General features: G+C 38.6%; 1 protein-coding gene across 1 annotated transcript in view; it reads left to right on the plus strand.

Moving 5' to 3' along the window:
- Positions 1-17,945, plus strand: part of opn7d (opsin 7, group member d) — a 155,482-nt gene that overhangs the window by 102,930 nt on the left and 34,607 nt on the right. Inside the window, exons 3-5 of the mRNA XM_067413072.1 lie at positions 10,015-10,102; positions 12,359-12,521; positions 14,833-14,960. Of these exons, the coding sequence (XP_067269173.1) occupies positions 10,015-10,102; positions 12,359-12,521; positions 14,833-14,960 (379 nt within the window). The remainder of the gene's footprint in view (positions 1-10,014; positions 10,103-12,358; positions 12,522-14,832; positions 14,961-17,945) is intronic.

The following is a 17,945-nucleotide window of genomic DNA, read 5'->3' on the forward strand; positions in this document are numbered from 1 at the left end:
ACATGACGCTTCACATTCCCATGCTCAGATCAAAACAAACACTTTGCCACCCGGTAATAAGGCGGTTGAGTGTAGCCTTCCTGATGTTATCGCCACTATTACCATTTTGTCCTTCTGATGCCTTAGCCAGCGGATTAGTGAAGGACAGGCGGAGCGGCCGCCCTTGGGCTGAAATGAAGCGAGGCTGTGCTATGCTATAGCTGCTTGCTTTGACAGACTCCGGACATAAAAGAGCACTAATCGGATGAGAATTGAATGTCGAGTTGAGCTTTTGGACAGTCTGTTCACTCTACATTTTCACCATCTATCTGATGATGTTCAAGACATTCCAGTACAGCCCTGCACTTGGATCTTACACATTATGTGTGTTTTGAGAGAAAGAAAATAGCCTTTTGACTGTTCAGCATTTCAATACCTTCAGTACTGTTTAAAAAGAAGCCTAGGACCACTGATACAAAAGAATCATTGAGGCTTTAAGTGTACCATTAAAAAAAATCATTACTTTTTTTGCATATCAATCTTTCTTAAGTATAAATATAAATCTCTTCTTATCCTAAGTAATTTAGACAAGGCTTTGAAGGCATGTTCATTTCTAACATACTATTTAAGTTAGATTTACTTAAAATATTTACTACTGGATCTGGCTGATGCAATGAACCCTTTTCACATGTGAGGATGTGTATTTTTCAATATTGCAACATAAATCTAGACATTTTCTCATATTTCATATTTTAGGGTAATATTAAAACAGCAGTGTCTACATCAGGCATGATCGTTGTTGTTTCGAGATGTTTGCGGCTTGATCAATATTATATATTCAAATGAACATTGTGTCACAACTTAATTTTATTGTGTGCAATCTACTTACGGGGGGTTAGGAAATTTCTAGTACCCATAATGCTTTGGAAGAGGAAATGTTGAATGTATTTATCTTTGTGTGTTTTTAATCAAGATCAAAGATGGCTTGTTATTATTGTGTAATGTTCTATTAAGTTGGGATTTAGAAATGTTTTTGTCATGTTGGAGTTTGGGGGGGGTTACCGTCATGACGACAGTTGGTCACAGTGCATTATATGAATTGTTATGCTCGATGACAACTGTTTATTGCAGTATTGTGGTTCGTCTCTACTGCATACTGCTTATTACATATAGTGAAATAGAACTAATGCCTGACGTTTATTAAGTTATGTTATTTTTACAGTTTTTGGCTCATGTGGATGAAAGACAAGCTCCCAGAATGCACTTGCTTCGCTCCCCTATGAGGCCACTCCCAAAGCCACCGCTACTGGCCCACCGCATAATAATTACTACAATTAAAAACTGAACGTGTTTGTTCAATATAATGTGAATGAGCCGCGCGAGTGTCACAGCACAAACGCAGCAGGAGTCAGATTCAATTCATCATGAGAGCGGAGAACTGAGATGAGCTGAAGTAAGCGTGGGCTTTGATGATTGATGATGATTTAACTATATTTCTGGATTTCTTCTGATACAAGGCTTAATGCTAAATTGCTAACGTAACCCTTTAAATCTATGAATTAGCTTTGAAAAGTCAAATATTTCAAGTTAAGAGCAATTAAAATATATCAGTTCTGTTTACTTAAACCTTAAATTTTAAATTATTAAATATAAACCTTAAATATAACTGATTACCTCAAAAGTTGTGTCAACCCATGGGTTTACAGTGCGATTTTTTTTTTTTTTGCTGAGAATTGACAAGCACTAAGATATTAAATCGCAATTTTAAAGGGTTACTTACTTATATGGCTTTGTATCAGAAGAAACCCTGGAGTATATTCAAATGATTGTGCTTTCCCCCCTCATATCCCCCTGAGACAAGAGATTTACGCATTTTATTTCTGGAAAAATTCCTCCTATGATGCAAATTGACGATATGGGATAATGGGATATTACACTCAGCTTTTAACTAAGTCTTTTAACTTCTCAAATTAATTTAAGCTTGCAAAGGCATGAACTGAAACGAGCCAGACTGAACTCGCGTTGTGAATGTATGCCGCGAGTGTAGTCGTGATTACCTCAGCTCTCATCGTGAGAGCTCATCAGCTCATTTATCTGACTCCTACAGTTAGTGCTCAGTGCTGTGATACTCACGCGGTGACTCACTCATTATATTGAACACACACGTTCAGTTTTTAATTGTAGTGTCTTCTCCAACTCAATCACAGTAATCCAGTAGCGGTGGCTTTGGGAATGGCCTCACAGAGCAGCAAAGCATTCTGGGAATTGTAGTCTTTCATCCCCATTAGACAAAAATACATTTTCTGTCTTTTCTCAGTCTAGAAGGCACCAAATAAAAAAAAAAATCACATTTCTACTACATTGATGACCCAGTTTAAATACAGATTCAATCTCACAATTCTCAAAAGAAACTCTGAATTTGAGAATTTTGCAGTTGCAAGAAAAAATTCACAATTACCTTTTTTTTTTATTCCGTGGCAGTAACAAGCTTCCATATTTTACAAAAAGTTAGTGCTACAATTGAGTTTGGTGGTTTTTCGCCCTTCAATAAATGTTTTAATGAGTCAGTCTAGTATTTTTGTTATTTCATAGTTTTTATGATTTATTAAAAAACATATTTAAATCGTCATAATTAAAAGTGAAATGGTGTGACCAAACTTTGGTCTTAGAAGAATATTTGTGTTGCGATCCCATGCAAAAGTCAATGACACAGTACTTAAGTGTTATGGATGGCTGGCAGGGCTCAGTGGTTTTTAGGGCATTGCTTTTTTTAGACTGCTATGAGTCAAAAGAGCCCACCCGTAAGTCTGATATTTCATATTTTTACATAATGATATTTCGTTCTACAACCCTCGTTGTAAATCTACAGGATTCTTACATCCATCTCACAACCACATAAATCTGATCACTGCAGCACACTTCTACTCAACAAGCTGCCTGAGTTGAGGTGTTATTCATGCAGCAGAAACAGTATGGGACGAAAATTAATATTAGGGATAGGGGTTTGTTCACGTCGCTAATCCTATGATAAATAATAGTGATGCCTGCCTTAGCATCTGTTTTTATGTCTCTGCCCATGAGAATACAGTCAGCCACAGCAGGATCAAATATTACAATGACCAAAATGGCCTTAACATCTCTGTCCAGCTCTAGCATTTCATTAGAGATAATAACTCTCCTGAAAGCTCAAAGCACAGTTCAAAGACACCCGTGTTATGTTAATTTGCATATTAACAGCAATACTAGCAAGTGTGAAGAAATGTGAAATCATTAGTCCCTTTCACACATGCAGTCTTTACTGTAAATTACCGGTAATGTGTGATCATGTGTGGACAGGACCTTTTCAGAAATACCAGTAAATTGGTTCCAGCAATTTACCAGTAAGGGACGTTGTAACATTGCCATTAAATTGCCGGAAAGGTGTTCTGTGTGAACACGGAATGAAGATTACGGTATATTCACGTATAAAATCGGAATGCACTGAAGAAGTCTGCTTTGGGCCAATAATTTGCTTATTTAATATGCTTTAATTGCTTATTAAACAAGCTTTTTAATATGCGTGAACAGCATATTTGTGTACCAGTGTAAAGTCATTCTGGTAATTAAACGGTAATTGACTGTGACTGCTGTGTGAAACAGGTTATATTATATTAAAGTTGTTGTTCACTAAGAATTTGAAATACTGATTTTACATTTCCATATAATGAAAATTGATGTCCTCCAAGGGCTGCCAAGAAAGGCTTTCAAGGAAGTGTGTGTAAGATTGTGGCCAAAGCTGGTACTGCAATCACTATCCCTTCTCCCCCTCCCCCTGACTCGAGGTTGCCAGATATGCTGCAGGATAAGCAGGAGCGTTTGTAGTTGCAGCTGTGGTAAATAGAGCAGATCTGGCAACCCGGATGCAGAAACACTACTGACTTTGTGATTGGTCGATAGTTGGAGGGCGGAGCTTCAGGCCAAAACACAATATCAGTTGAGGGCTGCAACAACAACTTTTAAATGACAATATCCTGGCTGGACTACTGTTGTCAGTGATAGAAGTATTTGAAATGAACATGATTAATTAATGTCTAGTGACATATCAGGGCCATTTTATGATTCATTGAAATACATTTCTTACATACACTTCCTTTAGGTGTACTTAACTTACAGCATACAAGTTGTATAGAAGATGATGTTTAAAGTTGTGATGAAATAGAAGTAGCAACAGATCTTGTCTTACATATTTTGATTATACATTATGAGATAAAATAAGAAGCATATGCACAGCTAAATGAATCACATGCATTTACAAAATAGTGAATTTTCATTTCAAGCTGACTTTCTCAGTCTCGTTCACTTTCACTGCATGGAAAACAGTAGTTGGGACAGTCCATCAAGTTGTCCAAAAATGTCACATTTGTCACACTTTTTTTCTTTAATAATCTTATGTTGATGGAAGTACATCATGTTCCGACTAGACTACAGATGTTGAATGTTAATTAAATAACCACTCAAATGCTAAACACAAACAGATGCTTGTTTCGTATGTTTCAATTTTTCTCTAGCAAAATATCAAAACACGTTTCCAAAAAATTGTAATGCCTAGTTGTGTTTTTTCTAACCCATCTGTGAGGACTTGTGCCAGGGCTCATCTGTTTATACTGCTTATTAGGCCAGTACTCATTACATTCTATTCAGGTCTTGAGCAGGAAACTGTTGGCATTATGACAGCTTTTTGATGGAATTACTCATTCAGGAGTTGAATACAGGTGGAGAGAACTGCTCGGCGTGAACTGGTAATGAGTCTTCTTCTCACTGCCACAGAGGGCGAATCGTATAAGATGAGCATGCAGGAGTTCTACTTATTTTGTCATTTCATTACATAAAGCAAACAACGGTGGAGTGGTTAGTGTTATAATAACTACATTTTTTATCCAGCATACAGGGCTTTTAGCTTTTAGTATTGGAAATACATGACAAAACTGCAAAAATAGTGTTTCCATTTGAAACACTAGATGCAGTATAATGGCAGCAACTTCTATTCCTTTTTGCACAAATTATTGATAAATAGAGAGTAATTTCCACAGTTCCTTACACAACACTATGTTGTGACCTCAAAACTAATAAGCAATAAGTAAAAAGCAATATTTTAAAATGTATGCAATGTTTAAAAGGGAGCCAGTAGCCTAGAAATCTAGACGCACCCGGCAGCAAATTTAATCTGCCGCGGGTGTCGTCTAGCAACTCTCAATACCCTTCTGAGCTGTAAAAACCAAACTCTGGTCGGGCCAATCACGTCGTGTATAGAGTCAGTGGGCGGGGCTTAACATAATGACAGCAGAGTTGAGCTTGCATGCTACTAGTAAACACAGAAGCTGGTGAACGGCGGTCTTTCGAATCAGCTTTGACCGCGACTCTGGAAGACTTGGAGTTAAGCTTTTCTCTGAGAAAAGAACAAAGAACGCCACTGAAGTCATTCTTAAGAAGGGAAGATGTGTTCTGAGTTTTGCCGACCGGATACAGCGAAAGTTTAGTCTGTCACCTAGCTCTGCTTCACCTTCGTTGCTCTGGTTGGTTGTAGCGCCAACCTATTGCGTGCAGAGGGAGTTTGAAAGACAACCGTTTATCCGCCCCTCGGATTGAGCTCTGTCAATGATGAGTTTCCAGACCAAACATCTTGATGTGGGTCTGGCTTGTCAGGCTAGGGAGCCAGTGCAGTGTTGACAGAACTGGACTAATATACTTCCTGGTTCTAGTAAGAACTCGAGCTGCTGCGTTTTGGACTAGCTGGAGTTTGTTTATTAAGCGAGCAGGGCAACCACCCAGTAGAGCATTACAATAATCTAGCCTTGAGCTCCTGAAAGCATGAAATAACTGTTCAGCATTTTGCATTGAAAGCCTGTGCCATAATTTAGATAAAAATATATATTTTAAGATGGTAGAATGCAGTTTTATGGTGTTTGTACACTCATTGAACGTGTTCTAATTTTAAAGGCGCGGTGCGAAGCTCAGTGCCCTTAAAGGGGTCGCACACCGATGCTCAGCTCAGCTCAGCGCCGCGACACGTCTTTAAAATATTGAGCACCCCCATATTCCCAAAATGGTGTGATCCTCGTTTCATAACACCCGCGAAGATTCGACCGTGAGATCGGTGGTCAAATCAGGCTCCGCATATCGATGCATCGAATCTTCGACTATTCGAGGTCACCCCTACTAAATATACAAATAAAATTAATTAATTAGGTCTTATTTAATTATATAAACTATAATACTGATCAGCCAACATTGTAGCTCTATAATAAATTAAAATAGGCTGATGACATCACTGTTTTCTCCAGAACGAATGTACAGCCAAACCAAATTTTGTTGCAATATTGTCCTGTTTGACACTGTGAAGCTGCTTTGAAACAATCGTCATTGTAAAAGCTCTATATAAATAAAGTTGATTGATTGATGAAAGATTGGTATCAAAGAGCACACCCAGGTTCATTATTGACGACGAGGGCTTGACAGAGCAGTCATCAAGTTAGATAGTATTCTAAGTTACTACTTGTGGAGTTTTTTTGTCCAATAATTAAATATATTTGCAGGAAATTACTATTCATCCCATTTTTTATATCAGCTAAGCATTCCGTTAATCTTGTGAATTGGTACACTCTAAAAAATGCTGGGTTAAAAACAACCCAAGTTGGGTTGAAAATGCACTTACCCAACAATTGAGTTGTTTTAACCCAATGGTTGAGTTGTTTTAACCCAGTGGTTGGGTTAAATGTTGCTTAAGACAACCCAATTGCTGGGTAAAAACAACTCAACCATTGGGTTAAAACAACCCAATTGTTGGGTAAGTGCATTTTCAACCCAACTTGGGTTGTTTTTAACCCAGCATTTTTTAGAGTGTACGTTTCGTCAGGGCGTGAAGAAATATAGAGCTGAGTATCGTCAGCATAACAAGGAAAACTCTTCTTAATGATATCTCCCAGTGGTAGCATATACAGGGTAAAAGCAACGGTCCTAACACTGAGCCTTGCGGTGCTCCATACTGAACATGTGGTCAATGTGACATTTATTCTGTAAGATGTCAGTTAGAATTTAGAAAGGCTTTACTTTGATTCTTTACTGAAATAAGGGTCTTGTCTTCTAAAATATACATTCCCAGCAAATTCCATGTAATATCAGAATATTCCAAAAGGACCATACAAAATATGTTGTTCTTTGAAGTCAGAATTTAGAATAATAATAATAATACAAAATAAAACAAAAAAACAATCTGTGACTGGATGCAGTGATTTAGGAACGAATGGAACAGACTGTCCCAACATGAGCCAAAATAGGGTGTTGATTGTGTGAGTTGTTGCTGGATTTGGCTGTCAGCACATTAGTGATGCACCTATCATAAAAACATGTATTAAAGAGAACTGTGTAATAGAACAATATGTAGTATTATTTTATGCGGATTACACTGTGTATGTTATTTATGCCTGCTTGCATCTGTAAAGATGATTCATTACATAGACAGAGAGGCAAACTGTGTTCCTAAACCTCAGGCACAGGCTTAAGCATCAATCCTCTATTTCATTACAGCTGAGTTGACAACTATCAGCCTCCAGAAACTAGGCCATTTGCACAATTTGGTCATTGACTCCTCCAGTTGTGTATAGATACTATGATATCAATGAGCGAACATCTTTATGTCTCTATCCTGAATAGACTATTCACAAAGAAAGTGTTTGTGAGCTTCTAGTGGAAAAAAGACAGCAGAAGCAAAACAACATGTTATCTTTTGAGAAGTAATATGTAGCTCTCTGGGATACTTGATTCTGATGGGAAAATCGTGGCATTCTGCAGTCAAATGTTTGGTTTAATGACCATTAAACCATATTAACTATTTCCCCAGGCAAACCGTTTCCTGGTTTTAGTTTCCTGGTTTTAGTTTCATGCTTTTCCCTATTTCAGTATTTTATCTTCTGGTATTTATGTCTATGGATGATGATTTTTATTAGAACAAATTGAATATGAACTAATATGTTTTTCTTTTCGTTACACGAAGGTCACACTGACTTTCATACAGTATAATAAACTTACTTGCCAACTTTTTGCTATACCTTAATAAGTTATTTATGCTACTGTGAAATGTATAGTTTTTGCAGGTTGTCATTAATTTCTTATTTTTTGCCCATATTAAAAATTTACCCACCCTCATGTCTCTCCAAAAATACACAGATTCGGTATAGCATTATGACCAGGTGAAGTGAATAAAACGTATTATCTTTTCATCACAGCATCTATAAGTGGGTGGGATATATTAGGCAGCAAGTGAACATTTTGTCCTCAAAGTTGATGTTTTAGAAACAAGGGCAGAAACATTTGACAAGGGCCAAATTATGATGGCTAGACGGCTGGGTCAGAGCATCTCCAAAACTGCAGCTCTTGTGGGCTGTTCCCGGTCTGCAGTGGTCAGTCTCTATCAAAAGTGCTCCAAGGAAGGAACAGTGGAGAACCGGAGACAGGGTCATGGGCGGCCGAGGCTCATTGATTCACGTGGGAAGCAAAGGCTGGCCCGTGTGGTCCGATCAAAGTCGAGCTATTGTATTTCAAATTGAAAGAAGTTAATGCTGGATCTAATAGAAAGGTGTCAGAATACACAGTCCATCTCAGTTTGTTGCGTAGGTGGCTGCATAGCCACAGACCAGTCAGGGTGACCACGCTGACCCCAGTCTACCGCCGAAAGCACCAACAGTGAGCATGTGAGCATCAGAACTGGACCACAAAGCAATGGAAGAAGGTGGCCAGGGCTGATGATACACGTTTTCTTTTACATTTTGTGGATGGCCAGTGTGTGTGTGCCGCTCACCTGGGGAACACATGGCATCAGGATACACTATGGGAAGAAGGCAAGCCGGCGGAGGCAGTGTGATGCTTTGGGCGACGTTCTGCTGGGAAACCTTGGCTCCTGCCATCCATGTGGATGTTACTTTGTCACCACCTACCTAAGCATCGTTGCAGACCATGGCCTCTTTCAGCAGGATAATGCGCCCAGCCACAAAACAAAAATGGTTCAAGGAGCACAACCAAGAGGTTAAGGGGTTGACTTTGCCTCCAAAATCCCCAGATATTAATCCAATCGAGCATCTGTGGGAAGTGCTGAACAAACAAGTCCGATCCATGGAGGCCCCACCTCGCAACTTACAGGACTTAAATTATCTGTTGCTAAATTTTTGGTGCCAGATACCACAGCACACCTTAAGGGGGCCAATGGAATCCAAGTCTCAATGATGAGAGGATGGTAACTACAACTCTCAAGCTCCAAAAAGCACATAACATTACCTTAAACATGGTCCGTTTGGTTTACATTATTCAAAGCCTTCTGAATGCTTTATGAGAAAAACCTGTAATTTAAAACATATTCACTCAAAAATGGTTTATTTAAAAGAAATGGTGTTTTCCTTTGTTTGTTTGTTTTTACATAAGCAGTGTGGTAACCAAAGAATAACGGTACACAAAAAGCTGATTGGTTCTCTCATCTATCGTCTACAGTATATTGCAATTTTTTAAGTAAAATTAGGGTATGTTAAATATGTTAAACAATGCATATGGTTAGATGTGGTGGAAATTATATTTGTTGGTTAAATTATAATGAGATTTCAGAAACAGACTCTCCATTGATGATTCTCCATTTTACTGGACAGAAATAAACTAGTGAGACTTTGTTTTAGGAGAGTTTATTTTATAAAAGTCAGCATAGCTAAAAATGCACATAGCCTAAAAAATGAATTCCCTTTCCCATCTTTACATGTTCCATGAAACAATCTGACGGGACATTTTTGTGTCGGCATTAGCTATGAGTGGGATTCTAGCTCTTTTTGCAGAGAGATGAGCTGCTAATCTCAATTGTAATGGTCTCACCAAAGAGCTCATTGAACCACAAAGTCCCCTGAAAACCCTCATCTCACTCATGAATGCTTTATACTTGTTCTTATTTTACCACAGTTTCAGCTTCATCCTTTTTCCACTGTTCATCTAAACTTCTTGTCTCCTCTTTCATTTTCTCTGCAGATGGGAAATACCTCGGAAACTACCCTATTTGTTTCCAAAATCCCAAAGGAACATGATGTCTTCATGGGTTCCTTATACACAACCTTCTGTGAGTCCACTCACTAACAAGTGATCCTGTTTTTATATTATTTATGGACTTTTTAGCTTTTATTTATTGAGCAGTCAGAAGAGACCGGAAAGTTGAGGAAGAGAGATTAAATGGGATGAGTTGTTCATGTTAGTTTCATATGGTTTTGAAACTTTTATACCATTTTACATAAAATTGACCTAAATGTTGTAGGCATATATATATATATATATATATATATATATATATATATATATATATATATATATATATATATATATATATATATATATATATATATATATATATATATAATTATTATTATTATTTATTATTTTACAAAAATCACAATTTATTATTATTAAACCAATGTGGTATTTAACAGCCAGAAGTAACCTTGCCTTGCAATAAAAAGGTCAAGTCTTTTTACATCTGCTGTTTTAAGTGACATTTCAATGTTGGAGGGCATTCGGCATGTCCAAATCCAATGTTAGCTTCACTTTCTGCTTCCTGAAAGACCTTCATCTGATAGATTTGTTAAGGTAGCATAGATGCATCCTTGGCTGCCTTCGATATCCCACAATAATATGTGTGACAGTTGAGCTAGATAAAGAAAGATGGTGTCTGAAAGCTGGTCACTTTGGGCCCTATTTTAACGTTCTGAAACTTAAGTGTCAAAGCGCGAAGCGCAAGTAACTTTTTGGGCGGGTCTTGGCGCTGTTGTTATTTTCCCGGCGGGGTAAATGGCTCTTGCGCCCGGCGCAAATCTAAAATGGGTTGGTCTGAAGTAGCTTCATTATCCATAGGTGTGGTTTGGGCGTAACGTGAATAAACCAATCAGAGCGTCATCCAACATTCCCTTTAAAAGCAGGTGCGCAAGTTCCATTATGGATTGCTATTATTATGGCGTATTTACCAGGCGCACGCCAGGAGCGGTTCACAGCCAAGGAGACTGATGTTCTTGTAAGGGAGTGAAAGACAGAGAAGTTGTGTTGTATGGGGATGGGAGAAACCCACCCAAAATAGCGTCGGTTAAACAGGCGTCGGTTAAACAGTTTTTCAGTCGATTTTTTTTCCTGGTTCTTGACGGACAAACCAATTTGTCAGATGTCCTTATATACATATATGTCTTGCCACTGTTGGGCAAACAGGTCTGATCCTTAATTTCTACAATTAGCCTGAATAATTTGTAAGCTAGATTTATGCCTATTTTTTCACATCTTCGTGGCACACCACAATGATTTCCGTCATCTCATGTGTTAATATTTTTTTAGTGTAACAATTTATGATTTGCAAAAATAACTGTTGCATCTGTGTAGATTACATGAGCAAAGTGTATGCCCGTTGTGCACGCTATACATTATGGTCAAGCATGCGCCCTTAAAATAGCATAATGAACAACACGCAACACGCCACTGACTTTAGACTAGGTTTTTTCTGGTCAGTGGCGCAATTGTTTAATGGAACAGCGAAATAGCACCAGGGATTGTTTGCGCCGGAACACGCCTCCTTTTTTGCGCTGAACCGCCCAGGGAGCGCAAGTTCATTCACTAGTTTAGCGACGTGCTTCTGTGGAGGGAAAAGCGCGCTTTGCGCGGGAGCAAAATGGGAATGACACATGCATCGGTGTACAAAGTCAATTGCGCTGGGTGCAAGATAGGGCCCTTTGTGTGTAAATCTACCTTTCTGACAAATGTTTTCCAATTCTGATGTAATTTCTAGCGAAAGATTACTACTGTAATAATTAAACATTTGTTTAGTTCTTACCAAAGCACACTTTATTTTGCTGTAGATCATTAAATTGTTACGCTGCCTCCGCGGTCTGTCCATTTTGCAAGGTACCTTCGTGTGCTTGTGCTGCCTTACAAATCATTGATAAGGAAGCACGGCAACAAGTCAGCTGCCTAGGTTTTCTATACAGCCATCGTCTGCAAGGGTCCTATTTTTTATGTTTGTTTTTTTTATTTCTTGCATTTCAAATCCACAACCTTGGTGTTCCTTGTGGTTGCATTAATGTTCCAGCCACAGCTTTACTGTATTGTGAGCCTTAAAGCATCAATGGATGTTAGATCAAAACTTCAGAGGTCACTGGCGAACAGAGTAAGAGCAGCTTCAAATCGTAAAGTGCCAGAATAAATCATTGCAGTTTCGCTTCTTGCCAAGCTGTCAGAGCAATAACAAAACTAGTAAAATAGGGGTTGCAGGGAGTTAGAACAAGGAAAAACAAACCGCTTGTGGTAGTGACTATTCACTTAATGCATTTCTTTCTCTTTTTAGGTATTCTGTCACTCTTGGGAAACGGCATCCTGCTCCTTGTTGCGTATCGTAAGAGATCATCTCTGAAGCCGGCAGAGTTCTTCATCATAAATTTATCTATTAGTGACCTTGGAATGACAGTTTCACTCTTTCCCTTGGCGATTCCATCAGCCTTTGCTCACAAGTAGGCAGATGCCCCAAGAAATCTGTGCTAAAATATGACCACCCCATAGTATCAAAGACAAAGTCTAAGGCAGTTCTGATGTGACACAGGACCAAAGCTGCCGTAGAACTGCCCAGCACTGTGCCACAACATGATAAACTTTATACAGTTGGATACTGTAGTTGAGTACTAATAACCAACAGTACAGTGACTCGCTTGTCATTTTATCATGTTGCGGATGGTTGAGACACAGTGCTAGACTTTGCTGTTTTCATAGCAATCAGAATACATCTTGATTTTTGTGTTATTACTGGATTCAACAATAATGGAAAACTTTTTTCAATCACAAAAATAAAAAAAAATAAAACAGGTAATTGTGAGATAAAATAAGAAATAGTTGCATTATGATACATACATTGCAAGGAATAAAGCAATTACAAGATATGACATTGCAATTATAAGAATAAAATATAAAATCCCAATCACAAGGAACAAAGTAGTAATTGTTAGAAATTAAATCGAATTTACAATATGAGAAATAAAGTAGCAATTGTGAGATATACACCAATCAGGCATAACATTAGGACATAATCCTAATATTGTGTTGGTCCCCATTTTGCTGCTAAATCAGCTCTGACCCGTCGAGGCATGGACTTCACTAGACCCCTGAAGGTGTGCTGTGGTATCTGGCACCAAGATGTAAGCAGCAGATCATTTAAGTCCAGTAAGTTGCAAGGTGGGGCCTCCATGGATTGGACTTGTTTGTTGAGATAGTTGACTGGATTGAGATCTGGGGAATTTGGAGGCCAAGTCAACACCTCAAACTCGTTGTTGTGCTCCTGAAACCATTCCTGAACCGTTTTTGCTTTGTGTCAGGAGCATTATCTTGCTGAAAGAGCCACAGTCACCACGGAACACCGTTTCCATGAAAGGGTGTATATGGTCTGCAGCAATGCTTAGGTAGGTGGTGTCAAAGTAACATCCACATGGTTGGCAGGACCCAAGGTTTCCAAGCAGAAAATTGCCTAAGGCATCACACTGCCTCCGCCGGCTTGCCTTCTTCCCATAGTGCATCCTGGTGCCATGTGGTCCCCAGGTAAGCAACGCACACACTCCTGGCCATCCATGTGATGTAAAAGAAAGCGTGAATCATCAGCCCAGGCCACCTTCTTCCATTGCTCCGTGGTCCAGTTCTGATGCTCACGTGCCCACTGTTGGTGCTTTTGGCGGTGGACTGGGGTCAGCATGGGCACCCTGACTGGTCATATACAACAATCTGCGATGCGCTGTGTATTCTGACACCTTTCTATCAGAACCAGCAATAACTTCTTGAACAATCTGAGGTATAGTAGCTCATCTGTTAGATCAGACCACACGGGCCAGCCTTCGCTCCCCACGTGCAGCAGTGAGCCTCGGCCGCCCCGGACCCTGTCTCCGGTTCTCCACTGTTCCTCTTGGAGCACTTTTGATAGATACTGACCATTGCAGACCAGGAACAGCCCACAAGAGCTGCAGTTTTGGAGATGCTCTGACCCAGTCGTCTAGCCATTAAAATGTAGCCCTTGTCCAGCTCACTCAAATCCTTATGCTTGCCCATTTTTCCTGCTTCTCACACATCAACTTTGAGGACAAAATATTCACTTGCTGCCTTATATATCCCCAACCTCTAACTGGTGCTGTGATGAAGAGACAATCTGTTATTCAGTTCACCTGCCAGTGGTCATAATGTTATGTCTGATCGGTATACAGTCACAATTATAAGACAAAATCAAATTGTGAGATATAAAATTGCAATTTCTATAAATATATTTGTAATTGTGAGATACAAAATTTCAAATCAATTTGTAATTATGATAAAAATTAAATTAAAGTTACATTGTGGGATAAAAAAAAATGGAATTATGAGAAATAAATTACAAAATGACAAGAAATACGGTTTAAATTATATTTAGTACTGTCCCACATTTGTAATGTTCAGATGGCTACAGAACCCCTAAAGAGGCATGGTGAGGGGGAAAATATGAGATGGATCATAGGAGGAAAAACAATATTTTAACATTCTCTCGGCAAACCTTTGCACTCCCCAGCAAAAAATGTTTGTTCTCCCGGAAAAAAAACTTTGTGAGCGAATGTGAAGTTTCTCAGGGGAACGCAAGCACAAGCGAATGTAAAGTTTCAAAACACTTGACAAATTGACATATTGCAATAACATCTATTTTTTTCTCCCATCTCATATTTTTTCCATCACCACATCTCTTAAAGGGCAAAAGTCATTGTACCTTGATTGTATACTTCCAAAATGCTTAAATGTAAATCTCTCTCATTATCTCAGGTGGTTGTTTGGAGAGCTGGCATGTTTATGCTATGCTGTATGTGGCGTCCTCTTCGGCTTATCCAGCCTGACAAATCTCACTGCTCTGTCATCCGTCTGCTGCCTCAAAGTCTGCTACCCAAACTATGGTATTCTTCCTTGACACCTTTCACCCCACAATACATTTATCTCCCTCCCTAGCCCTCCTCTGTATCTTAATTAAGAATCGGATGTAGCTGCATGCAACCCTTCTGTCCTGCCGTGATGCACCCTGAAGGGCAATTCATTACCTAATGGCTTTCTCCAAAGTGTTCATTGCACACATTGGTTTTCATCTGTCGTCTGGATGCCCAGTGTCCGTTCGGCTTCTGGTCAATACTCCTATGAATGTACAGGAGCAGTTGACCTCATTAGAGTTTATTAGTTTTGTCAGTTTCAACTTTTGATTGACTTGGAAAGATGAAGGTGTTTGTGGAAGAGAGGAGATAATTCCAATGGGGCAGTTTATCAGCATGTGGGTGGGCTTGAGAACAGAGATTACGATAGCAAAAGGACAGCAGGTGAACAGATGGATTCTGTAGGTGGAAGAGAAGCAAACATATTTGGGATGCAGGGAAAGACTTTAGAGGGCACATTGCCAGATAAGTTGTGAAACTTTAACTCTGCACCTGATGGATGCAAGAGAGTAACATACAGTATAGTTTATATTATCATTTGTCAATTCTCAAATGTCATCTTACCTGAGTTCTTTTAATATTTTTGACACATTTCAGTCCGGTACTTTTAGTACTTTCTTTTGATTCTGGTTATTGCTATATTTTAATCCTGCTTTATTTAAAGGGGTCCTTTATTATGATTTCGATATCAATATTATCAACTAATATTGGATGGTATTGGACGTTTTATTGCTGTCACTAAGCTATCACTAGCTAGTTTTCTACATAGACAAACATAACTTCACTCACAATAATCTACAGTAACCTACATGGATGTCATTTAAATGTCAAAAGACCAGTACGTTATGTGGATAATGTATTATGCATGCTAGTTATAAAAGTACAATTGCTCTCTAGTCTCAGTACATTCATTATAAATCCAAATGTTCTGTTTAGTGAGTTCACATCTAGCAGGTGCATACACAGACAGTAAACATTATGCTGATAGTAGTGGTGCTAGTTCTTCTGTACAGTTCCCTTTCAGGAATATATATATATATATATATATATATATATATATATATATATATATATATATATATATATATATATATATATATATATATATATATATATATACAGTGCCTTGCGAAAGTATTCGGCCCCCTTGAACTTTGCGACCTTTTGCCACATTTCAGGCTTCAAACATAATGATATGAAACTGTAATTTTTTATGAAGAATCAACAACAAGTGGGACACAATCATGAAGTGGAATGGAATTTATTGGATATTTCAAACTTTTTTAACAAATCAAAAACTGAAAAATTGGGTGTGCAAATTTATTCGTCCCCCTTAAGTTAATACTTTGTAGCGCCACCTTTTGCTGCGATTACAGCTGTAAGTAGCTTGGGGTGTGTCTCTATCAGTTTTGCACATCGAGAGACTGAAATGTTTGCCCATTCCTCCTGCAGAACAGCTGGAGCTCAGTGAGGTTGGATGGAGAGCGTTTGTGAACAGCAGTTTTCAGTTCTTTCCACAGATTCTCAATTGGATTCAGATCTGGACTTTGACTTGGCCATTCTAACACCAGGATGTGTTTATTTTTGAACCATTCCATTGTAGATTTTGCTTTATGTTTTGGATCATTGTCTTGTTGGAAGACAAATCTCCGTCCCAGTCTCAGGTCTTTTGCAAAACCCAATCAGGTTTTCTTCCAGAATGGTCCTGTATTTGGCTCCATCCATCTTCCCATCAATTTTAACCATCTTCCGTGTCCCTGCTGAAGAAAAGCAGGCCCAAACCATGATGCTGCCACCACCATGTTTGACAGTGGGGATGGTGTGTTCAGGGTGATGAGCTGTGTTGCTTTTATGCCAAACATAACGTTTTGCATTGTTGCCAAAAAGTTCAATTTTGGTTTCATCTGACCAGAGTACCTTCTTCCACATGTTTGGTGTGTCTCCCAGGTGGCTTGTGGCAAACTAAACAACACTTTTTATGGATATCTTTAAGAAATGGCTTTCTTCTTGCCACTCTTCCATAAAGGCCAGATTTGTGCAGTATACGACTGATTGTTGTCCTATGGACAGAGTCTCCCACCTCAGCTGTAGATCTCTACAGTTCCTCCAGAGTGATCATGGGCCTCTTGGCTGATCTCTGATCAGTCTTCTCCTTTTATGAGCTGAAAGTTTAGAGGGACAGCCAGGGCTTTGTAGATTTGCAGTGGTCTGATACTCCTTCAATTTCAATATTATCTCTTGCACAGTGCTCCTTGGGATGTTTAAAGCTTGGGAAATCTTTTTTTATTCAAAACCGGCTTTAAACTTCTCCACTGCAGTATCTCGGACCTGCCTGGGGTGTTCCTTGTTCTTCATGATGCTCTCTGCGCTTTAAAAGGACCTCTGAGACTATCACAGTGCAGGTGCATTTATACGGAGACTTGATTATACACAGGTGGATTCTATTTATCATCATTAGTCGTTTAGGTCAACATTGGATCATTCAGAGATCCTCACTGAACTTCTGGAGAGAGTTTGCTGCACTGAAAGTAAAGGGGCCGAATAATTTTTTGCACACCCAATTTTTCAGTTTTTGATTGGTTAAAAAAGTTTGAAATATCCAATACATTTCATTTCACTTCATGACTGTGTCCCACTTGTTGTTGATTCTTCACAAAAAATTACAGTTTCATATCTTTGTTTGAAGCTTGAAATGTGGCAAAAGGTCGCAAAGTTCAAGGGGGCCGGATATTTTCGTAAGGCACTGTATATATATATATATATATATATATATATATATATATATATATATATATATATATATATATATAGCTCTGGAAAAAATTAAGAGCGAACTTAACATTGAAAAATCAATGTTAAGTGGTGGTTTTCCAAAGCTGTATATATTTGGGACACACAGAAAAACAGTGTGTTTTTGCTGAATCTCAAAAAGTGACAATTTTATAAAAATTATCTGTG

This window comes from Pseudorasbora parva, chromosome 13 (assembly GCF_024679245.1).
Source record: "Pseudorasbora parva isolate DD20220531a chromosome 13, ASM2467924v1, whole genome shotgun sequence".
Taxonomy (NCBI): domain Eukaryota; kingdom Metazoa; phylum Chordata; class Actinopteri; order Cypriniformes; family Gobionidae; genus Pseudorasbora; species Pseudorasbora parva.